Source organism: Microcaecilia unicolor, chromosome 3 (genome assembly GCF_901765095.1).
Source record: "Microcaecilia unicolor chromosome 3, aMicUni1.1, whole genome shotgun sequence".
NCBI lineage: Eukaryota > Metazoa > Chordata > Amphibia > Gymnophiona > Siphonopidae > Microcaecilia > Microcaecilia unicolor.
The window spans coordinates 45,142,943-45,167,368 of NC_044033.1; the positions used below are offsets into that span (position 1 = coordinate 45,142,943).

The 24,426-nt window shown below is 46.1% G+C and overlaps 1 protein-coding gene across 4 annotated transcripts in view; it reads right to left on the reverse strand.

Annotated features, from left to right (window-relative positions):
- Window positions 1-8,307: 8,307 nt before the first annotated feature.
- LOC115465411 (multidrug resistance-associated protein 7-like) overlaps window positions 8,308-24,426 on the reverse strand; it is a 120,717-nt gene continuing 104,598 nt past the window's right edge. For all 4 annotated transcript variants that reach the window (XM_030195856.1, XM_030195857.1, XM_030195859.1 and 1 more), the window contains 6 exons: window positions 21,380-21,540; window positions 20,496-20,749; window positions 18,883-19,028; window positions 18,660-18,757; window positions 13,512-13,624; window positions 8,308-8,856 (listed from right to left, as the gene is read on the reverse strand). In XM_030195856.1, coding sequence (XP_030051716.1) covers window positions 8,721-8,856; window positions 13,512-13,624; window positions 18,660-18,757; window positions 18,883-19,028; window positions 20,496-20,749; window positions 21,380-21,540 — 908 coding nt within the window. In that variant the 3' untranslated portion in view covers window positions 8,308-8,720. The remainder of the gene's footprint in view (window positions 8,857-13,511; window positions 13,625-18,659; window positions 18,758-18,882; window positions 19,029-20,495; window positions 20,750-21,379; window positions 21,541-24,426) is intronic.

A 24,426-nucleotide genomic window follows, 5' to 3' on the forward strand; every position in this document is an offset into this window, starting at 1 on the left:
GTTTGATTTCCAGGTGGCTAGGGTACTGCGTTTAGGTTTCTATAGTCTGCGTTTACTTTGGGCTGTGAGGCCTTATGTTGATGATGAGCCTTTTCAAATTTTGTTATATGCGTCTCAAGGCTAGGTTATGGGAATGTGGTGTATGTGGCCTTCGGAGTCTGTTAAAACACTTACAGATCTTGCAAAATGCTGGTATACAGCTATTAGCAAGTCTGAAGTGGAGGGAACATGTCACCCCTCCGCAGTGCACTTTTTCTAGTGAAAAAGGTGCCGGTACTCAAATGCTAGGCCATCCTTCAGGGGTGGGGGTAATCACTGAGGGACCCTCCCCACAATAGCCAGGCCCCCTGCAACCAGTCACAGAACCTATGACAAGGCAGAATTGGTGTGTAGAGCCTGAGATCTTTCATTAAAACTTGGGGTCCATGGGTCAATTTTAGCAGCCAATGGAAAAGGTGCCAGTACCCCCAAGTACCCCCTCAAAAAAAGCCCTGCCCCTCCGTATCTCAGTTTCATTGGCTTCTGATGGAATACAGGGTAAGATTTAAGTAGAGGAGTGTGGTAGCCATGTTAGTCCACTCTTAAGGTTATCAATAGAAATCAAACAAAATAAAACATGGAAATGCTTTGATGTCCCCATGCATACCTCCTACCCACCCCCATCCTCCCACCCTGTCATAGTAATGCTTGAATGTTTTCACTTATATACACTGTCAGCTAGCACATTTGCTTATTTCCGATCTGACGAAGAAGGGCAACCTTCGAAAGCTAATCAAGAAATGTATTAAGTTATGTCCAATAAAAAAGGTATCATCTTATTTTCTTTTCCATGTTTTATTTTGTTTGATTTCTAAGGGTAAGATTTAAAATTTTGCTTTTGGCATATAAAGCACTGTATGATAAAGTACCTTTCCATTTGAGTCTGATGATTACTTTGTACTTTCTGGACAGGGCCTTGTGCTTTGCCAGTGCACATTTGTTTGCAGTTCCCGCTTCCTCAAGTGATCTGGTTTCTACCCGAGAAGGTGCGTTTTTTTGGCATGTCCCCAAACGTTCGAATCAATTGCCGGTTGACATCTGAACGGAAAAATCAACTAAATTATGTAAAGTAAAATAAAAAATGTATTTTTTAGGTTAGCATTTGGATTGCACTCTGGGGGTCTGTGATGCCTGTGGGATACCTGTGGATGTTTTTGATGTGAGTTCTATCCAGAATACTTCTATTGGACACCGCTTGGAGATTTGTTTGATAGACGATATTTCAAGTTTAATAAACTACAATTAAAAACTTCAGTGTACAACTCCTTTCTGTATTGTGGAGCCATAAATTCACACACAGACCACTCAGTAACCGTGTGCTCCCATCCCTAGTAGCTTTCTGCTCCAGTCCATGAATGTATGTACAGATAAAGTTATAAACACCAGAAATGCCTCCAGCTCTGCAACTAGATCTTATGTGCAGAAAGTTTAGCATCATAGAGTTCAAGTTTCACGTTTGTTAAATACTTGATATACTGCCCATGGTGGATACCTCTCTGAACAGTTTAAAACACATACTAAAATAAAAATTTTGTAAAAAGATTATATAATCCAAAAGGATAGTTAGGGCCTGTTTACAAAGGTGCACTAGTGATTTAGTGTATATCGTAAGCTCTTTGAGCAGGGACTGTCTTTTTTGTGTATGGTGTACAGCGCTGCGTATGCCTTGTAGCGCTATAGAAATGATAAGTAGTAGTAGTAGTAAGTAGTAGTATGCTAAAAATTAGTGCACGCTAACCATATAAATGCCTATAACAGGGGCGTAACCAGACCTCACGGTGGGAGGGGGCCAGAGCCAGAGGTGGGGGGGCACATTTTAGTCTGCCACCATGCTGCCCCCCCACTGCTCCCCCCACCACCCTGCCACACGCACCGCTGCCCTGCTGCACCCCACAGCAGCAAATACCTTGACTGGCGGGATCCCCAACCCCCGCCAGCTAAAGCTTTGTTCAGCGCCGGTCTGGGGTGCTGCCGCATTCCCTGCCCTGCTCTCTCTTCCTCCTGACGTCCTGCACGCTCCTTTAGATGAAACTGCTCAGTTTCACTTAAAGGAGCGTGCAGGACATCAAGAGAAAGAGAGAGTAGGGCAGGGAACACAGCGGCGCTCCAGACCGGCGCTGGACAAGGCTTTAGCTGGCGGGGGTTTGGGACCCCCACCAGCAAAACCAGGGACCCACATGAAGTTTGGGGGGGCCTAGGCCCCCATCTAGCTACGCCACTGGCCTATAATATTCCTATGGGCGTCAACACAGTTAACACATGCTAATGTTTAGCACACGCTAAAAACGCTAGCACACCTTTGTAAACAGGGCTCTTAATTTGTACAAATCAGAATTTGTTTTGCTGAATGGAGCAAGTAAACAAGGAGTTCCTTGCAAAAAAAGTTGAATTTCCATATAGATAAAATGTAATATTTCAGAAGAAAAAAAGGAAAGCAAGTCACTGCTTGCATTTGTTAAAACACGTTGACTTCTATGATTTTTCTCTTCTGGTATGTAAATTGGACCTATTCAGGCAAAAAGGATTCTGACTAAATTTCTGTCTGTTCTGAACTACATTAAATCGATTTGGGTAGTGGCAGAACTGGTACAATCAAGTGCGCAAATGGTACAATCATATTCACTTGCATGGGGATGTTGCACCGCACAGGGAGCCAGCAGTGGAATCTGAGCTTGACAGAATTTTGCTTCACTTCTCTCCTGCTGTTTCTCCCTTCTATCCCCCCCCCCCCCCCCCCGGTAGAATTAGCAAACACAGTACAAAGCCAATTTATCCCTTGTCTCTCTCACTCCTTTACTCTGCTTGCTAGAGATGCAGAAGAGACCTACAGCTACCATTTTGCAGGTCCAGTCACACAGTATGACCTATGCATCTTGTGGCCTCATACTGTGAGAATGGCGGTACAAACAGGAAGCTGAAATTATGTTCTGTTATGTACCACCTTCTCCTGTAGGGGGCAGAGAAAGGAAATGGAACAGATGAGGATGTCAGCGCATTCTGCAAGAGAATGGGGGAGAGAACAGGAAAAAAGGGACTCTGTGCAGTCTGCTCTTCCAGCTGGGTGGGAAAGTCATGGGGCAGGCAAGAAAGTATTTGAAGGAAAGAGAAAGGGAGGAAGTAAAAGACATAAAAAGAAGAGGTTCAACAGCACGAGAAAGCAAACAAGAGAATAAGAAAAGAAACACTCAACCTGAAAATCACTCAGAGGCAACAAAGGTCAGAAACTATTTTATTATCCAATAAAGATTAACAACTCATCAGTGTAAAATATCCTGGAACTCAGTTCAAAGACTGATATGGACTTGTCTCCCACACACAGTTGGAAATAAATCAATTCTGTTGACAGTTTTGAATTTTTCTGGTGCATAAGTCTCTTGTCTTAAGGCTAGTGCAAACCTTCAGCCTTGTGCTCAGCCTCTAGCAAATTAACATTTAGGTCCCATGGCCCCCTCAACAGTCAGGATCACCCAAGCACAACTCATCCCAGAATAATCTGGGTAAATGGGCTATTTGGAAAGTGCTTGCCCTCCCTGCTGGGAAAAGTACCTCCTGTTTTTAAGTCTGTGCAGTTGTCAGGATCTACTGTTTTGACTGTAGCAGCTCTTTGCCACCTCCCAGAAGCTGCTGCCCTAGGCGACTACCTAGTCCTGCCTCATGGTTGGATTGGAAGAAAAAAGCACCCACAAAAAGTGGAGGTGCACTCAATCCCTACGAGAGTCAATCAAGCAAAAGAGGGGTAGATTGGCTTTTTCCAAACAACGAGGGAGACATATGTACAATTAACGTCTTTATTGAAAAGTACCAAATTACTCGACAGCTGCTGTGTTTCGGTGCCTAGATACTAGTAACATAGTAACATTGTAGATGACGGCAGAAAAAGACCTGCATGGTCCATCCAGTCTGCCCAACAAGATAAACTCATATGTGTATACCTTACCTTGATTTGTACCTGCCTTTTTCAGGGCACAGACCGTACAAGTCTGCCCAGCAGTATTTCCCGCCTCCCAACCACCAGTCCCGCCTCCCATCACCGGCTCTAGCACAGACCGTATAAGTCTGCCCTCCACTATCCTCGCCTCCCAATCACCAACCTCTCTTCCCCCACCTGCTCCGCCACCCAATTTCGGCTAAGCTTCTGAGGATCCATTCCTACTACATAGGAGTCCTTTATGCATATCCCACGCATGTTTGAATTCCGTTACCGTTTTCATCTCCACCACCTCCCGCGGGAGGGCATTCCAAGCATCCACCACCCTCTCCGTGAAAAAATACTTCCTGACATCTTTTTTGAGTCTGCCCCCCTTCAATCTCATTTCATGTCCTCTCGTTCTACCACCTTCCCATCTCCGGAAAAGATTTTTTTGCGGATTAATACCTTTCAAGTATTTGAACGTCTGTATCATATCACCCCTGTTCCTCCTTTCCTCCAGGGTATACATGTTCTGGTCAGCAAGTCTCTGCTCATATGTCTTGGAACGCAAATCCCATACCATTCTCATAGCTTTTCTTTGCACCGCTTCCATTTTTTTAACATCCTTCGCAAGGTACGGCCTCCAAAACTGAACACAATACTCCAGGTGGGGCCTCACCAACGACTTGTACAGAGGCATCAACACTTCCTTTCTTGTACTGATCACACCTCTCTCTATACAGCCTAGCAACCTTCTCACTACGGCCACCGCCTTGTCACACTGTTTCGTTGCCTTCAGATCCTCGGATACTATCACCCCAAGGTTCCTCTCCCCCTCAGTACCTATCACAGTATATCCTGTGATTTGGATCATGACATTAGCTTTGTTTTTTTTGTATTAGAACCAGAAAACAACGACAATTGCTTTCTCTTTGTATTTGACCTTGTAAATATCATTTCATCATAAGACTCCTGAGGCAGGCGCTTAGGCACCAAAACACAGCAGAGGTGTTGAGTCGTTTGTTGCTTTTCAATAAAGACCTTAATTGTACATACGTCTCCCTCGTTGTTTGGAAAGAGCCAGCCTACTCTACTCCTCTTCATGGTTGGGTTGGCCCTGTCTTGTATGTGGGCATATCCACCAGCACTGAGGCTTTCATCTTTGGATCCAAATATTATAAGAGTATGCTTTTAGGTACAGTCAGAGTAAATTACTCAAGTTTTCCAAGGGGATGATCCAACGGGCCACAATCCCCTCCCATGATCTGCTTGCTCACTAATGCCACTATAAGGAACGACTTTCCCTGATTTACTGACTAGATATCTAGTAGCCTTACACTAAGCCCATTGCTCCTGTAAATGGTGTTACATCTCCTGAACTTATTTTTGGGACAAAGGAGAATCCCCTGATGGGCTCTACTAGAATCCATGCTGGGAGAAGCACAATCATTTTCACAGGGCAGCAGAAATGGTAGCACCGGTTTTGGGTACCGGCCTTGGGAAGATGAATTAAAGCCTCATATTTAGGGTCTGAACTGACAGCTGTGAGTGGAAGCAAAGGCAAAGCAAACCCTGATATTGAAAAGCATAGCTGGGTCTTGCATTCTGTATGCTCGGAATAGCTTTATTCAGAAAGAATCTGAAAGCAGTTTGAATAGAGGCCAATTATCCTCCTTTACAATAGTGGATATTAGGAAAATCCCTAATGGAAGCTCAAACTGCCAGTGAGGAAGCAAGTCCATTATGACTACTGAAAATTAGAAATATCTCACACATGTACCCCCTAATAATATACAGTGTGCAACAAGTTAGCTGGAGCAGTAAAGACAGTGCAATCTGGACAGGACTGGCTTTTTAAGCAGGGGCAACAGGGGCAGCCGCACAGGGCCTCACACCCTGCCAGAGGAAGCAGTCCTGAATATCAGCACTAACTGCTATTATGTGAGTGGCCCAGAGGCAGAGTTGGCACTTAAGCGGTTAAGTGCCGACATCCAGCACTTAACCACCTAAGACTGTGTTTTAGGTGGTTAAGTGCTGGATGTCGGCACTTAACCGCTTAAGTGCCAACTCTGCCTCTGGGCCACTCACATAATAGCAGTTAGTGCTGATATTCAGGACTGCTTCCTCTGGCAGGGTGTGAGGCCCTGTGCGGCTGCCCCTGTTGCCCCTGCTTAAAAAGCCAGTCCTGTCCAGATTGCACTGTCTTTACTGCTCCAGCTAACTTGTTGCACACTATATATTATTAGGGGGGTATATGTGTGAGATATTTCTAATTTTCAGTAGTCATAATGGACTTGCTTCCTCACTGGCAGTTTGAGCTTCCATTAGGGATTTTGCTGGTTTCACTTAGGTGGTAAAGTGCTGAGTACGGCACTTAACCAGTTAAGGGACAGTCAGCCACACAAACCTGGATATGCAATGCTGATGCCTGAACATGGCCCGGTACTGAATATCCGGCCATAACACCAGCGATAGCCAAAAATACACTGACCGCTGCTGGCTGAATATTTACCCCTTACTAAATAGATATAGACACACATTAATAATAATATCAGTCTAAGCTGCAAGGGGAAGAATCCATAGTGGAATTTGTATGAAGTGAGAAGGATACAGGAACGTATTTCATAGGCAAGGCAGACTCTCAACCCTAACCATAAAGCGTAGGAGTGCATGTAGAGTCCTGAATTCAGACTGAGTGGCGATGATTAGCAGGGGGAGGTCTTGTACATTTTTTTCCGCCTTCCTTCCTGCCTATAGTAGAGTAGGTTAATAACATTTGTTCATTCTACCAGCCAGGATTGGTCACAGTTACACTCACTTTTTTATTTGTTTGCTCTTCCTTGGGGAAGGGAGGGAAACTCTATCCACTAATGCCCTTTCTGTCCAGGTGGAGGCACCAAGTACCAAACATTCAGGGACTGATGGAGCCTGCTCAAGGGGGACCCCTGCCAGGTCTGTACTGGTCCCAGAGATATCCACAAGGGGGTGCTATACATATAATATCTGTACTGTAACTAAGGGGCCCTTTTACAAAAGCACGTAAGAGCCTATGCGCATCCAGAATGCGCCATATCAGCATTACTGCCTGGCTACTGCGTGCTCCGGGCGGTAATTCTGAATATGGCACGTGCCGAAAACACGTAGTAGAAAATGTTTTCTATTTTCTACTGCGTGGCGTTACTCGGCGGTAAACGGCAGTGTGCCTGCGCTGCATGCCTACCGCCTGGTTAGCACGGGAGACCTTACCACTAAGTCAATGGGTGGTGGTAAGGTCTCCGGCTGAAAATGGACGAATGCTGGTTTTTATTTTGCTTCATGTCCATTTTCCAGCCCCTTAAAACAAGGCCCTTTTCCCAAAACGCGGCAAAAAATGGCCCGCTGCATGCCCCAAAAAGACGTGCTCGCACTGCCACAGGCCACTTTTTGCCACAGCTTAGTAAAAAGGCACCAAAAATATTCTGTAGTGTGTTAACTAGGTTGTGTTTATGTTCAAGTTATGTGCTCGTACGGATAACTCTTTCCTGACACGCTGAATCCAAGTGTGGCCAATAACGGAACTCCCAACCTTACAGGTGGAGACACAAAAAGCCTCCTAGTAAAGGTGGTAAAAGCCAAAACACTAACACAATTCAAAAAAGGCCTGGGTCAAGGAGAGGCAGTGTTAAGTAGTAGAGGACCTTAGGATGTACTGATAAAGAAAAGACTGGAGTAGGCTCTGAATTATTACCTCAGGAACAGGCAGATATGATGGGGCTTGGGGTCTTTACCTGCCACAATTTTCTATGCATTGTGATGCATTCCTAATATAATTTTGGATATTTATGTTTTACATTGTTTATTTATACCGTGGTGATAGATAAATGGAATAAATACATTTGTTTCAATCAAGGCCTTGCCTAGGGTCTCTGGCGCCCCCCCTGCAGACTATCAGTTGGCGTGCGTGCCCCCCCCCCAGACTTTTACATTTACCTCCCTCCGACGTCTGCGCAGCGTCAGTGAAAGCGCTGCCTGTCTGACGTCTCTCCACCAGCCCAGCCTTCCCTTCGCTCGTTCGTTCCCTCTGTGCCCCGCCTTCTTCTGACGTCATTTCCTTGAGGGCGGGACACAGAGGGAACGAACGAGCAAAGGGAAGGCTGGTGGAGAGACGTCAGACAGGCAGCGCTTTCACTGACGCTGCGCAGACGTCGGAGGCGGAGCGAGGTAAATTTAAAACGCTGGGGAATCGGAGATGGAGGGGAGCGGAGGAGTAAGGTTTAAAAAAAAAAAAAACGCGACGGCGCGGCGCCCTTGAAGGCAGGCGCCCCCCTGCAGCGCTTACCGCGCTTACCGTGTTGACACGGCCCTGGGGGGGGGTTGTGATAGAGTTATTAACCTTGGAGCAGACATCATATTGTCAAAATGATCACGAAGCTGTGCCGTTTCTTTATAGAAATGCATGACTAAATGAGACAAGATGCTGACTCCTAAAACTATGCATTTTATTCCTGGCATTTCCTCATGCCTAACAAGTGCTCTGTATTGGAACATGAGCCACTAGTAATGCTAGTTACTAGCTCTCCATCACGGCACAGAGAAGTCCCTGTGGACCAGCTCCTTATTTTCCCTTTCCGCCCTGGTCCCAGGCACCACCTGGGAAGTAATATTTCAGGACACAAAACCAAACTGGCTTCCAGTACTCAGTCTTTTGTTTCAGTCCTGGAATCATTTTGCACATCTGTTCCGGATCCGGAATGAGGTAGGTCTGAAGAAGTTGGATACCCAGTGATTCCCGTCACTGCTCCCCACTTTGGATGAGTTGATAAAAGAATGATTCGGGGTTGTTGCAAAGCACTTTGGGAGAGTCCAATTCCATCACTTTCCCAGCATTCATCACCAGTACCCTGTCCGAGTCCATGATGGTGTTCAGCCTGCCCAGAGAAATGCACAACAGCATGTGTTAGGAGACCAAATAACTAGACAGATTTGTTTCTGCCTCAGTGCCTTTCGCAAATTTACCATCTTCCCAAGCATCTCTTAACAGTCTTCTCAAAGAAAAAGCAATATAGCCACATAGCATAATTAATTTACAGATGGCAAGAGTAGCATTCTTTCATTCCATAATGGAGATCCTGGTTCTGCTTCAAACCTGGATGTCTGGGGATGCTGTGGTTGCAATAGCAGAATTTATAGTCGCTGATGGCAGAGGGAAGGACATTTCAACCACTGCTCAACAGAGACACCTACTGGCCATGTTCACAAATATTAACATCCAAAAAACAGCTGTGATCTGTAACTTCTGCCCAATGATAATTGCTTGCAATAGTGGGTTACGGCAGAAAAGGAAGAGGGCTAAAAAGAGATTGAAAACACCATGGTGCAATAGTTCTATTAGAGGGACAGTTCTGATTTAGTGGAAACCCCAGAGGCTTTAACTTTTTTTAAAATGTACTTTTGCAATATAATGCTCAGTATAGGCCAGCACAGTGCTCCTTTACTGGAATATTTCCATGTACTATTTGGCTCTGCTCAAGAGAAAACGTATGCAACAGACGTGCTTGTGTCTGGAACGCAACCCCCATTCATCTGGATAGATGATCACTAGAGTAAAACTGGAGCTCCTGTACTGGTCCTGAAGAAAAGTGGCAGTTTTGTAGATTATCAAACATTTTACTAGACTAACAAAAAGATGTATCCGATACACTCTAAAGACAATTTTAAAAACATGCAGGAAAGATAAGCCTGGTAACCATTTTAATGATTTGATTGTTACAATAAAAATAAAACAGTACAAAAATAAATAACACCTATGAATGGCAGATTCACACATGCAAATGACCCAAAATATCCAAGTAGTGATTTCAGAAAAGCCACTATTTACATGTTTATATATGTATTTATGTATGTTATTTTTAAAATCTTCTTTCCCGCACCATCTACAATTCTGGGCAGCTAATAACCAACATACACAATAATTGAAAAAACATATATAACATAAAATAAACATAATATCTAAAAGCATCTTGCACATGTGTATGTCTATGCTCCCATTGTTTTAAAGGGGCATGTCCTAGGCATGGTTTGGGCAGGAAATGCACATCTACATTACAACATCTAGATGTCGGTATTTACACTTTGTGAAGAGTCCAGGAGCATGGATTGGGAAACAGTTGAGGAAGTCCCCTTTGTACCCTAAAACCTCACAGGAGTACAGACCACGAAGACCCAGGTCAAACATGTCAAAGAGAGCAGCTTGTCACCTTCCCCAGAGAGATCCTTGAAATCCAAAACTTACAATTCCCAGCAACCCTTGAGGGAGGCACAGGGTGGAACCAGGAGGTTTCCACACTACCAGCCCCAGAATTTCAAGGAGAGGGGGGAGGATCTGGGGAGGATTAATCTGGAGGATAAGGAACAGCTGGGGGAGAGTGCTGTAGAGGAGCCTATGGATTGGCAAACAGGAGAGTGAGGGGTTGTTGGAGAGAGAGGGGATCTTGGAAGAGAAGCCTATGGATATTTCTGTCTGGCTTAACTCAAAGGTAAATAATTGAAAGGGCTTATGGCATCTTGGTTCTCTGACCTGATGAGGGGAGGGAAAAGGTGACTACCACAGCAGTGAACTAATAAATGAAGGTTTCAGCCTGGGTCAAGTGTGAGGTTGTCAGGAGATGGTGCTGACAAAGAAAGGGTGGGGCCCTTTCATTCCCTAGGCTGAAGGAAGAAGGGGAATGAAGAAAGGGTTGAAGCCAAACAAGGTGCATTGTATATACTTGGACTATGTTGGAAGAAGGGGAAAGAAAAGCAAGAGAGCTGATTAATTTATATTCATAGACAAGCGTGAACTTTGACAGGATTAAGAGGGGAAAGGACCTGGTGGTAGGGAGCACAAACACCCCCGTTCAGGGCCGCCGAGAGACTGGGCCGGGCCCGGGACAAGGCTGCCCCTGCCCCCCCCCACGAAGGTCACTGTGCCCCCCCCCCCAAGGTCACTGCCTCTCCCCCCCCCCTCTGTCCGAATTCCAAGGCCTCCCTCCGTCCGAATTCCAAGGCCTCCCTCCCTCCCAGGGCCCGCCCGCCGTCCCTCCCTCCGAATTTCAAAAGCTGTCTCCTACAGCAAGGGCGAGACCAGAGCTGAGAGACAGACAACAAAGGAAGGCTGAAGCGCGAGTCTGCACGCTTATCACTGCGTGCAGGCAGCTGTCGCCGTAACCAACCCCGAAGAGGACGAGGTAGGAGACAGCCTTTGAAATTCGGAGGGAGGGACGGCAGGCGGGCCCTGGGAGGGAGGGAGTGTCTGTCCGTACCACCCACGGAGTCGGCGCAGCGCGGCGCCGGGCCCCCCTGGAGGTCCGGGCCCAGGGAATTTTGCCCCCCCTGTCCCCCCCTCTCGGCAGCCCAGCCCCTGTTCCCCTTACAGAGGAAGGGGAAGAAAGAGAGGCTGGGGGAAAGGGACTGTCTCAGTCTGGGATTGGATATGGTTTGGAATTTATTGTGGACCCTGTGAAACACTGAGAGATTCGTCCCGCTAAGGAACTATTGTCATCTGCAGTGGGAAAAGACTGTTAGAGGACAGCTAGAGAAGCCCAAAGATCTCAGCAGCAGTTGTAGATGGCTGCCTAGGTCTCAGCTGAGTGTTTAAGTTGCAGTTAAAACCAGGAAAGGAGAGAAGACATATTTAACCACCCTAGTTTTTGCCTTGTAAGAGGACTGCCAAGTGCAGGGATTTGGGGCGAATTACAGTATACTGTGGATTACAAACCTCACCGTATTTTGTGGATTACAACCTACACTGAGGTAAGTGGAAGTATTAGCTAAACACTCGTTTCAACTTGGAGTTTGAAGGAATGATAGGATGATGCAATTGAGCTTTCTGCTCCGACATTAAAATCCACCTCCAAAATATAGGATTTTATAGCTTTGCTCTTTAATTGCCTCTCCTTTCGGTATCCGGTTTTGCAAAACCCTGCACTCATGAATGTCAGATGCAAACTTACTGCTTACATGTGTAAGCCCCAGTGCTTAAGGAAGACACTGTATTTTTAGCTTGTTACATAAAGACATATGTGCCTTAATAAAACATGAGCACAAGTCCTGCAGAAATGGTGCCTAGATTGTGGATACTCGCAAAGAAAATAATCCACAGAAGAAACACCTTTTTCTGAAAATAACATAGATCTTAGCCTGAGTATAAACTTTTTATAATGCGCTCATATATCTTCGAGGGACTATCACAGATCCACAGGTCTTCTGAAACGTCCACTTTATTTCAATCATTGCACATTGTGTTTTTATGTCTTTGTTAAATCCCAAAGGTGCATCACTCCATCATCACTTCATTGGCTCCCTGTTATGGAACGTATACATTTCAAAGTCCACATCAGTCCCGAGCTTCAGCCCCCAGCCACTTCTCCCTGTCCCCTTTTCAGCCCCTAGTTTCAACCCCAGCCCTTTTCTCTCACCAGTCCCGAGCTTCAGCCCCAGTCAGTTCTCCCTGTCCCCTTTAAAGCCCCCAGTCCCCACAATTTCAGGCCCTGCCCCTTTTTAGCCCCCAGTTCCAGTACTAGCCCCCTTATCCCAACTACCCTCCTTTTCAGCCCCCAGTTCCAGCCCCCTTCATCCACCACATGCCTTGCATCCCCCCTTTTCAGCCCCAGACCCTTTCTCCCACCTGCCCCAGGCATGGACCCATTTTCCCTCCTGCCCCCTTGTCAGACCCCAGTTCCAGCTTCAGTCCCCTTCTCCCCTCTGAGCATCCCCACCCCTCCTCAATCCCCTTCTCCCCTCTGAGCACCCCCACCCCTCCCCAATCCCCTTCTCCCCTCTGCGCACCCCTCTGAGCTCCCCCACCCCTCCCCAATCCCCTTCTCCCCTCTGAGCACCCCTCTGAGCTCCCCACCCCTCCCCAATCCCCTTCTCCCCTCTGAGCTCCCCCTCTCCCATCTGAGCCCCCTCTGAGCTCCCCCCTCCCCAATCCCCTTCTCCCCTCTGAGCTCCCCCTCTCCCATCTCAGCTCCCCACCCGGTCCCGTCCCCCCTCCGTCGAGGGCCGACAGAGCCCTCTTCTCCTGCCACCACCCTGCCTTTAAAAAAAAAAATCCATGCAGCGACGCAGGCAGTGCCTCGCGTCTGCCCTGCGTGTGCTGTGAAAGCAGAAGATCGCCTCGCTGGCGTCGGGCCTTCCCTCGCTATGTCCCACCCTCGAGGAAATAGGAAGTTACCTCAGAAGAGGGCGGGACATAGCTAGGGAAGGCCTGACGCCAGCGAGGCGATCTTCTGCTTTCACAGCACACGCAGGGCAGACGCGAGGCCTGCGTCGCTGCATGGATTTTTTTTTAAACAGGCAGGATGGTGGCAGGAGACGGGAGCACCCCCACACGCTGACACCCGGGGCCGACCGCCCCCACCGCCCCGCCCTTGCTACGCCACTGCTAACACCAGACTTTGCTTAACCTCTCTCTGACCTCATACTAAAAGCTGCAGATGGCAGTGAGAACTCTCACTGACTCCCCACAAGGTAGCTGACTCTGGATGTCTTCTGTCCTAAAAGAACACTGATTTTGTGAATAAATTGAAGTCTAGACACTGACCTGTGGGCAATTGTGAGTACTGTCTTATCAGCAAAGCGCTCACGAATTGTCTGCTGGAGAAGCTGGTCTGTCCTCTGGTCCACACTGGCCGTGGCTTCATCAATACACAGAATCTGGAGAAGAAAGAGGTAAATCTTGTGAGAGATGAAGGAGAAAGGAGCAACTGTGAGATGGCATAGGGTTACCATATGTCCGGATTTACCCAGACATGTCCTTTTTTTGAGGACATGTCCGAGCAACTGGGCGGGTTTTGCCAATCTGCCTGTTTGTCCAGATTTCTGGACAAACGGGCATGCCAATTGCTAGCCTCCCCTCCCCTTACTTACTACTGCCCTGGTGGTCTAGTGACCTCTTCCGCCTTCGGGGCAGGAAAGAGCCCCCTTTTTCCTGCCCGGGCGCTGCCCTGCATGCATCCTTCCTGTTCCTGATCTCGGCGCTGATTCAAAATGGCCGCCATGAGTTGGAAGGATGCATGCAGGGCAGCGTTCCGGGCAGGAAAGAGGGGGCTCTTTCCTGCCCCGAAGAGGTCACTAGACCACCAGGGCAGTAGTAAGGTAAGGGGAGGGGGGTGACGGGGAGGGGAGTGATGGGGTTTGTGACAGGGGGGAAGGAAAAATGTGACAGGGGGCAGAGTGAGGGCGTGAAAGGGGCGGGGCAGGGTGTGAAAGGGGGTGGGGCGTGGCATGTGTCCTCCTTTTTGGGGGACAAAATATGGTAACCCTAAGATGGCAGCGACATGGAGAGAAACAAGGGACTTAGGAAAGAGCTAGTGTGAAAGAGGAAAAGGGCCAGGGGAGACAGAAGCAAGGCTACGGAGCTGGTGGAGTACTGTGCTGACAAAACAGAAAGAAAACTGACATACTACAAAGGACATTGTAGAGCTTAGTAGCTGGAATGGAAGGGCCACAGGATCTTTATTTGCAATCATTTTCTCGTTTCACTGGTGAATCATTCTTATTATATTGTTTTTGGCCCTGCAGTATTCTATGAATCTACGAATTAACCGACTTCCGCAGACTATTGAAGACTCATCTCTTTGAGAATATTTACTGCAAAGACCAAAACGCATGAATCCATACACACTAAAAGAAAAGCACCAATACACTCTCTTCTGAATTCTCTTCCCCCATAACTTCACCACACTTAAAACTCTACCCACAGATAAAATTGTTATACCCTAATGTTCTCTTGCTATTGTTCTATCGCCCTATCATTTCCCCATTGTTCTATTCCCAGATGATATTTCGACTTTGACTTTGTCTTTCCATTACTCTTCACAATGTAACCCATAATCGTACTGTGACTAATTGTATTTCCATCATTCACAATGTATTGTAAGCCACACTGAGCCCGCAAATAGTTGGGAAAATGTGGGATACAAATGCAATAAATAAATAAATCCTGGTGCTTTGGGCTTTCAGCTCAATCAGAACCAGTCTCTGTAGAGCTACCATGCCACAGATGTTCATTCAATTCCTCCCCCAACTCAGCCCAGCTAGGGAAGTGGCAGCCTGATACCACACTTCAGGCTTCTCTTGGGAGTACTGCAATTATAAATCTAGCCACTGTGTGTCACCACTGTTTGATGACTAGAACACATGCCTCCCCCATCCTCCGAAGCATCCCGAGTACGCTGACACAGGACTTAGCCCTCTATATGATAGTGCATAGCCCTACCACTCAGTTACCAGGCCAATCCATTTAGACCTTTCAAGATCTTTTCTGGGGGATTAATATATAGAACACTGGTTTAAAAATAAATCTTTCAGTTGTAAAGCTCAGTCATTAAAAATATAATAGAAAAATGTTAAATTTTCTGCTCCACTACATATGCTTGAATTTATGTCACTGTGGGGCTTATTTTCAAATATACTACTACTACTACTTAACATTTCTAGAGCGCTACTAGGGTTACGCAGCGCTGTACAATTTAACAAAGAGAGACAGTCCCTGCTCAAACAGCTTACAATCTAACAGACAAGTGAACGGTTGGTCCGATAGGGGCAGTCAAATTGGGGCAGTCTGGATTCACTGAACGGTAAGGGTTAGGTGCCGAACGCAGCATTGAAGAGGTGGGCTTTAAGCAAAGACTTGAAGACGGGCAGGGAGGGGGCTTGGCGTAAGGGCTCAGGAAGGTTGTTCCAAGCATAGGGTGAGGCGAGGCAGAATGAGTGGAGCCTGGAGTTGGCGGTGGTGGAGAAGGGTACTGAGAGGAGGGATTTATCCTGTGAACGGAGGTTACGGGCGGGAGCGTAAGGGGAGATGAGGGTAGAAAGATAGTGAGGGACAGCAGACTGAGTGCATTTGTAGGTAAGAAGGAGAAGCTTGAATTGAATGCGGTATCTGATCGGAAGCCAGTGAAGTGACCTGAGGAGAGGGGTGATATGAGTATATCGGTTCTGGCGGAATATGAGACGTGCAGCAGAGTTCTGAACAGATTGAACGGGGGATAGATGGCCAAGTGGGAGGCCAGTGAGGAGTAAGTTGCAGTAGTCCAGGCGAGAGGTAATGAGATATGCCTCATGTATCTCCTCTCTCTCTCTCTTTCTTGCCACTGATGTGAACACTTCAAAGAGAGAGGAAGCGCTGGATGAATCTAAGTACTAAAAACGTAATTAAGTAAAAGAAAAACAATATAGCTGGGTAGAGTTGTGCAAAGACATAGAAACACAGGAAGTTCCAGCTTGGAAGGAGGAAGTCATGTCACCAGCTCAAATAGCCACTTGAGCTCAGTTCTCCACTGAACCCCTCCCCAAGATATTTAGCAATCAAAGGCTGTTGTGAACCCCTGCAGAGCCTAACTAACCAATCACAAGATGACTGTCAGCAAAAAACTGGTAGATTTGCAGGACTTTTCAAACCCTGGTGGGAGCACGACTAGACAGAAGAGTTCTAATATGGTGGGTGGCCTGGCCACAAGGTCTAGAGTTGATGAGTGGTAATCAAGAGCTCAATCAGTGGCTTCCAATCTAGATTCATAAGTTACACTGGGTGAGCTGCAGGAGCAGCTACAGGATATCAACGATAATATTGCTATAGTCCAAGTTGTCATCAAGGTCATAGCCATGGGAGAGCCTTGGGATCTCCCAATTTCTGTATAGGATCCTGGCTGGCAGGGGTCTCCCTGCCTTGCCAATAAAAGTGCTCCTCCACACATGACCATCACTGCTATGGCACCCCTCCCCCCCCCCCCCCCCCCCCCCCCCCGCCCCGGACTGAGGCTTCTTCATGAGTTCAATGTGACTTTGTAACATCACATATGAGGCAATGAGTTATAAAAGGGATATATTGAATTTAGCAGGTATATTGTATTTCTCTTATTTTTCTACAATAAAGGGGTAGATGGCATTACTGTGGGGTTGTGAGGCTCTGTGTATGTGTGTATCTTACCTGTGTGAGAGAGTTGTTTTGAATGGACATCAGGAGTGGTGGGATGATGGGTGGTTCATCTTCTTTTGGGATGACTTTCCGGGTTTGGGGCTGGCAGGACTAAAGTTTTCAGGGGTGGAATGTAGGGGAATTTTGTTGCATGGAAGGGTAAGGGGTAGGAGGGGAAGGGAAGTATATGGAAGGTTATTCCATAATGTTGTTATGAACACTACAGCCCAAGTGTCTCCTGGGGGTCCTACTTTAAAGAGGGCCTACTAGAAATATACAGTGGTTAAGGTAGGTTCTTTTGATGCAAAAGGAGCTGAACTCTTGTGTTAAAAAGTAATTGCTTCTGAAAGAAACGGCATGCTAGAGAGCTTTGATAAGCTTAGTACAAGAGAAACATTTTATTAGAAAGGACAAAAGATTAAGATCTTTGGGGTACCCCCTCCCCAATACTCATGGCTTCTATTTGGTGGAAATAACATGGGAAAATGGCATTATGTTTGCTAGGGACATCTAGCTTGATCTACTGGAGCAGATTCCAAATCCAGGGAGCTGTCCAGGTCTCAGTTAACTCAGTGATCTAAACTATGGAGAACAATTCTCTGACTTGCTATATCTCCCATTTTCCACACCCATCGAACTAAGATTATGAGTATATTACTGCTGATTTTGGTTGGTAAGTTCCTCCCCTTTTCACGTAAACCATATAATAACATGTATGGTCTTATGCAATTACAGCAACAAATAGAAACTGATGATTTTGCCTATCCAGTTCCTCGCTTGTCTCAACAAGTAGGCTATATATAATAATTTTTGAAATCTGGGAGTCTCATACCAGATTCCTTCAGAACCTGTAAATAACTCTAGTTTCATCTGTGATTTTTTTTCTCCTCTTCCATAGGAATTTTATTATTATCTTATTCCACTGCTGCAGTTCCTTTCTTCATATTCTCACAGGGAAATTTTGAAATAGAGCCATATTGGTGGTAATATCTTTATTAACTGTATCCTCCCTCCCAGAAATAATGGGAATTCACTCCAATTTCATAGGAATCATCTCATTTAATTTAAGAAGGGTCTAAGAATCAAAGGGGTAGATATTCAGCCAACGGCCAACAACATTCTTTTAACCACTGACAGCTGAGGGCATAATTTAAATAGCCCCAGATATTTAGCACCAGGCCATGTCCAGGTACTGGCACTGAATATTGTGGGCTAATTTCACTGGAGCTGGCCGTCATAGCTTATGTGGGTCCTACCCTATATTCAGCTGGGCCCAGATAAGACAGTTATGTGGGCCCCAGCTGAATACTGGCTGGGACCTGTATAACTTTCCAAACCCTTTTTAAAATCTCCGAGCCCCCTGATGACCTGCTGAAAAAGCTCCTGTTCCCCCTCCCACCCACCCAACCCCCAGAACAGCCCCAAATCCCCGTGGTCTCAACAGGCCTCCCAAGGCCTACCTCCGATCCATGGTGGTCCAGTGAGAGTGATGGGGGCAGGAGTGAACTGCCCTCACTTCTGCCCCTTATGGCAGCTTCCCTTGAATGCCTCCTACCCTTAACATTGAAGATTTCCCATAATTAAGTTGAAGACTGGAGAACCCCTATGGAATTTTATAAATATCTACTTAAGCATGGAAAATGGTATTCCACAAGCTCATGTCACTTTTATCTCACTGGTTGTCTATTCCAATCTTCAGGTTTACTCCAACCCTTTCCTCAGACAGTGCCAACGGAGTAGGTGTGAAATTTCAGAATGAAAAGAACTTACCTTGGCTTGGGTAAGAAGAGCTCTTGCTAGGCAGACCAGCTGTCTCTGTCCCACTGACAAACTCTTTCCACTCTCCCCCACTTCTGAGCCTAGTCCACCTGCAAGAGGCAGAAAAAGTTATTAGCATCATAAAGACCAGACGCTTGCATTTCATTTTACTCAAGTGCTTTGTAATTCCAGTCACCTCTGTCCAATTATATTCTCCCTGGTAATTAGGACTTACCCATTCGTGTGATCACCTCCTTCAGGTGAACCTGCTCCAGCACCTGGTGCAGCTCTGCATCCATGTACTGACCCCATGGGTCCAAGTTCTCTCTGATTGTTCCACTGAAAAGAAATGGATCCTGGGGGATGACGGCTAGTTTGGATCTGAAAAAGAGACAACAGAGTTTCAAATGTGGGCAGGGCCACTGTTAAAGCAAGACACTCAAAAGTAGGGCTGGCTTCCTAAGGAAGATCAATCTTCACAGAGCCCTGCCGATGAAAAAGAATTACCATGTATGAAAACATTCAGGCAGTGCAAACTACAGAAAAGGGAAAGGGGATGGGATTTTATATGCTTCCAAAGCAGTTTACATATTATATACAAGTACTTATTTTGTACCTGGGGCAATGGATGCTTAAGTGTCACAGGGAGCTGCAGTGGGAAATCGAACTCGGTTCTGATCCAAAGCGTGCAGCCACATGCTGATTGCAAAATAAGGTAAGCAATACAATTCTATCTGAGAATCAACACTGTCATAGTTGACCCACTCAAGAGGCTCAAACGCAATACTGATTCATATGTATACATATATTTTTTTGAATGGGAGAAAGGGACTTCAGAGACCAATTCAAATGGTTATGTCCATGCAAACCTTCCTCTTTCATTGGTCCCAAAAACTCTCAATTTTTATTGTGCTAACAACTTTAATTCACTATTTAAAATCAAATATCTGAAAAATCTTAAATCCACATATCACTGTGGTGACCTTTACAACACCAAGAAAACAAGCACTTATCTTCTGATGCTCGATGGGGCCACCGTTTCACTTTGGTAAAGTTTCCTCAGGGCCTTCGTGCTGTTCCAGTTCAACCACAATGGCATTTTTCACAGTGCTTTCTCTCAAATTCAAAATGGTTCTCAGGCCCTGGCACTAACCATTAGGAGTAGCCTAATGGTTAGTGCAGTGGAATAACATAAGCAGCAGAGAGCAAGCTGGATGCAAATTTCTGAAGCCATGGTCACATAATTCAGGATGAAGGCAGAGTGGAAAAACTCAAAAGATATACTTTGAGTGTCACAAAGACTAAAGTGCAAATACACAGAAACCATTAATGCCATCCCAACCCAATATTCGCAAAGGCAAAGGCACTGTGCTGAGAACAGCCTGAGAAAAGGAAATCACACAGTAAAGGTGAGGAGAGACACTGGTGGCTTTTGCAAGACCTCATGCACATACTCAGACACCTGGCAACACTAAGTTGAGGTCTGCATCCAAAGAGTGATTTCAGTGCTAAGGGTGATCTCAGTGCTGAGTGTGTGTTTTGGCTTTATATAAGGGTGATCTGAAGCATATGATTCACACATGCAAAGTATAGCAAAAATTACTGATGTTTCCAAATAATTCCAGAGCTAGTCTAGTAAAACTCAGAGCTTGAAAACCAGATCTCCCATCAATCACTGTATCTGAGCCAAAGCTTTTCACTGAGACGGCCAAGACATATGGGGATCAAGACAAAGACAGCAGACTACAAGAATATAGAACTGACTAAGAGAATCGCCAAGAGATGCTCCTGTTACCCTCACAATGACATATCATTTAAATTGGAATAAGAGGGTGTTGTCCAGCCTACCTCAGCTCCTCCAGGGCTAACAGTCGGATATTGACATTGTCAATAAGGATCTCTCCTTTGTTCAGTTCAATCATGCGGAACAGTGCCAGGAACATGGTTGACTTGCCGGACCCAGTTCGGCCCACGATGCCCACTTTCTCTCCAGACGCAACAGTAAAGTCTACCACATCCAGGGCATTCGGAAGGCCATGTCGATATGCCAGCACAACATTTCTGAACTCCACATTACCCTCCCTGGGCCAATCGGAGGCAGCCTGTAAAAGTAAAAATAACAGTATCTTTCAATGTTTCTTAACAATATATTTTTATCAGTAATACAATGAAGACCATCTTTCATTGGGAATCAATGAACATCAAATAGACATAATTAACAGTCAAACAAAGCAGCTGAGCCCAGGACAGCTTTGGGTGTCCACAGGCAACAGGAAGGTGGGGGAGGAGGTGAAGAGGTAAGGACTTCTGAGGGGGTTTCTGACTCTCTGTGCTAATGTGATCTGGCAGACCCGATAAAGATCAATGCGCCCCTGTGGCACGGCTGCAGGGCATGGCCAAAGGCAATAGTCAGTAACTATCTGGATAGCTTATCTCAACAGATTTAGGACAGCTTTTCTGCTTTTCTAACTTATCCAGGTAGGTCTGTTAAGATAATCAGTGGTACTGTCTTGATGGGAATTATCTGAGTAGGAGGTGCAGCTACCAGGATAAGTCCTTTTAAATATTGACTGTACTGTAAATTACAGAGACAGAACACTGTAGGAAATTATTTAATAAATCATGAAACTAGAGAACATGGGGAAAGATGCACAAAAATGCAGAGAAATCCAAGCAATGCAGAATTCACATTTTGCTGGGCTTTACTCTCCCAATGGCTTTCTAGTCCTTACCTGTATGACTCCACCTTCAGGCTCTTTGGGGATCTCAGTGGAATACTCCTCTGCTCTCTCCAGACTCACCATCATTGTCTCCATCTGAGTGAAGTTGGAAATGAGCCCAGAAAGTAGGAAAGTGATGGATAGAGCATATGACAGTGCCAGGCCCACCAATCCTGAAGAGAAAAAATGTCAGCGACTTGAGTGCCTGGGCAACCAGGAAGGACTGAAAATGAATGTGAGGCAAGATAGAAGTTCCAAACTTACAACTGCATTAACTAGGGTCTGCAGAGTATATATGTGAGAAGATCCCTAAATGCCTTAGAGAGGCATAATTGAAAGGGGCTCCCAAGTTTTCCTGAGGACGTCCTCGCAAAGGGGCGGGGAAACCTGTATTATCGAAACAAGATGGGCGTCCATCTTTCATTTCGATAATACGGTCGGGGACGCCCAAATCATGACATTTAGGTTGTTCCTAGAGATGGTCATCCTTAGACTTGGTTGTTTCTGATTTTCGGCAATAATGGAAACTAAGGATGCTCATCTCAGAAACGACCAAATGCAAGCCCTTTGGTCGTGGGAGGAGCCAGCATTCATAGTGCACTGGTCCCCCTGACATTTATTTATTTATTAGGATTTATTTACCGCCTTTTTGAAGGAATTCGCTCAAGGCGGTCGGTGTACAGTAAAAATAGATGAAACATGAGCAGGAGGCAATTAGAGCAGTAAAAATATTCAAACAATACAAAGTATGGCATGGTATATTACTTGCAATGACAACACAATATGTACTAGAACATTATAATTGGTAGTGAAGGGTAAGGACATGCCAGGACACCAACCGGGCACCCTAGGGGGCACTGCAGTGGACTTCGGAAAAGGTTCCCAGGTACATAGCTCCCTTACCTTGTGTGCTGAGCCCCCAACCCCCCCCCCCCCAAAACCCACTCCCCACAACTGTACACCACTACCATAGCCTTTACGAGTGAAGGGCGGCACCTAGATGTGGGTACAGTGGGTTTCTGGTGGGTTTTGGAGGGCTCACATTTACCACCACAAGTGTAACAGGTAGGGGGGGATGGGCCTGGGTCTGCCTGCCTGAAGTGCACTGCACCCACAAAAACTGCTCCAGGGACCTAGCATACTGCTGCGATGGACCTGAGTAGGACATCTGAGGCTGGCTGGCATAGAGGCTGGCACAAAATATATTTAAAGTTCTTTTTTGAGGGTGGGAGGGGGTTAGTGACCACTGGGGGAGTAAGGGGAGGTCATCCCCGATTCCCTCCAGTGGTCATCTGGTCAGTCCGTGTACCTTTTTGTGCCTTGGTCGTAAGAAAAACTGGACCAGGTAAAGTCGTCCAAATGCTCGTCAGGGACACCCTTTTTTTTTCCATTATGGGTCAAGGATGCTGTTAGGCACGGCCAAGTCTCGCCTTCAGTGCGCCTCCGACATGCCCCTGGGAACTTTGGTCGTCCCCGCAACGGAAAGCATTTGGGGACGCCCAAAATCGGCTTTTGATTATGCTGATTTGGGCGACCCTGTGAGAAGGACGCCCATCTTCCGATTTGTGTGGGGTCATCTTTGACTCTTCTCTCTCCTTCTCTGCTCATATCCAGCAGATTGCCAAGACCTGTCGTTTCTTTCTTTACAACATCCGTAAAATCCGCCCCTTTCTTTCCGAGCACTCTACCAAAACCCTCATCCACACCCTTGTCACCTATCGTTTAGACTACTGCAATCTGCTTCTTGCTGGCCTCCCACTTAGTCACCTCTCCGCTCTCCAGTCGGTTCAAAACTCTGCTGCCCGTCTCATATTCTGCCAGGGTCGCTTTACTCATACTACCCCTCTCCTCAAGACCCTTCACTGGCTCCCTATCCGTTTTCACATCCTGTTCAAACTTCTTCTACTAACCTATAAATGTACTCACTCTGCTGCTCCCCAGTATCTCTCCACACTCGTCCTTCCCTACACCCCTTCCCGTGCACTCCGCTCCATGGATAAATCCTTCTTATCTGTTCCCTTCTCCACTACTGCCAACTCCAGACTTCGCGCCTTCTGTCTCGCTGCACCCTACACCTGGACTAAACTTCCTGAGCCCCTACGTCTTGCCCCATCCTTGGCCACCTTTAAATCTAGACTGAAAGCCCAACTCTTTAACATTGTTTTTGACTCGTAACCACTTGTAACCACTCGCCTCCACCTACCCTCCTCTCTTCCTTCCCGTTCACATTAATTGATTTGATTTGCTTACTTTATTTTTTTTTGTCTATTAGATTGTAAGCTCTTTGAGCAGGGACTGTCTTTCTTCTATGTTTGTGCAGCGCTGCGTATGCCTTGTAGCGCTATAGAAATGCTAAATAGTAGTAGTAGTAGTAATGGGCATCCTTCTCTTTCGAAAATAAGCCTGAATGTGACTGCATTTTTTGTGTCCCAGTTATTAAGCAATAACTAATGTTAAATAGTGAGCATAAGAGTAGCTATACCTGGTCAGACCAATGGTCCATCTAGCTCAATATCCAGCTTCCAACAGTGGCCAATCCAGGTCGCAAGTACCTGGCAGAACCCCAATTAGTAGCAATATTCCATGCTACCAATCCTGGGCAAGCAGTGGCTTTCCCCATGTCCATCTCAATAACAGACTATGAACTTTTCCGCCAGGAATTTGTTCAAGCCTTTTTTTAGACCCAGATAGGCTAACTGCAGTTACCATATCCTTCGCAAGCGAGTTCCAGAGCTTAACTATTAATTGAGTGAAAAAATATTTCCTCCCATTTGTTTCAAAAGTATTTTCATGTATTTTCATTGAGTGTCCCCTGGTCTTTGTACTTTCTGAAAGAGTGAAAAATCGATTCACTTCTACCTGTTCTACACCACTCAAGATTTTACAGACCTCCTCAGCCACCTCAGCCATCAGCCTGAAGAGCCCTAACCTCTTTAGTCTTTCCTCACAGGGGAGAGGTTTCATCCCCATTATCATTTTGTTCACTCTTCTTTGAACCTTTTCTAATTATGCTATATTTATTTTGAGATACAGCGACAAGAACTGAACACAATACTCAA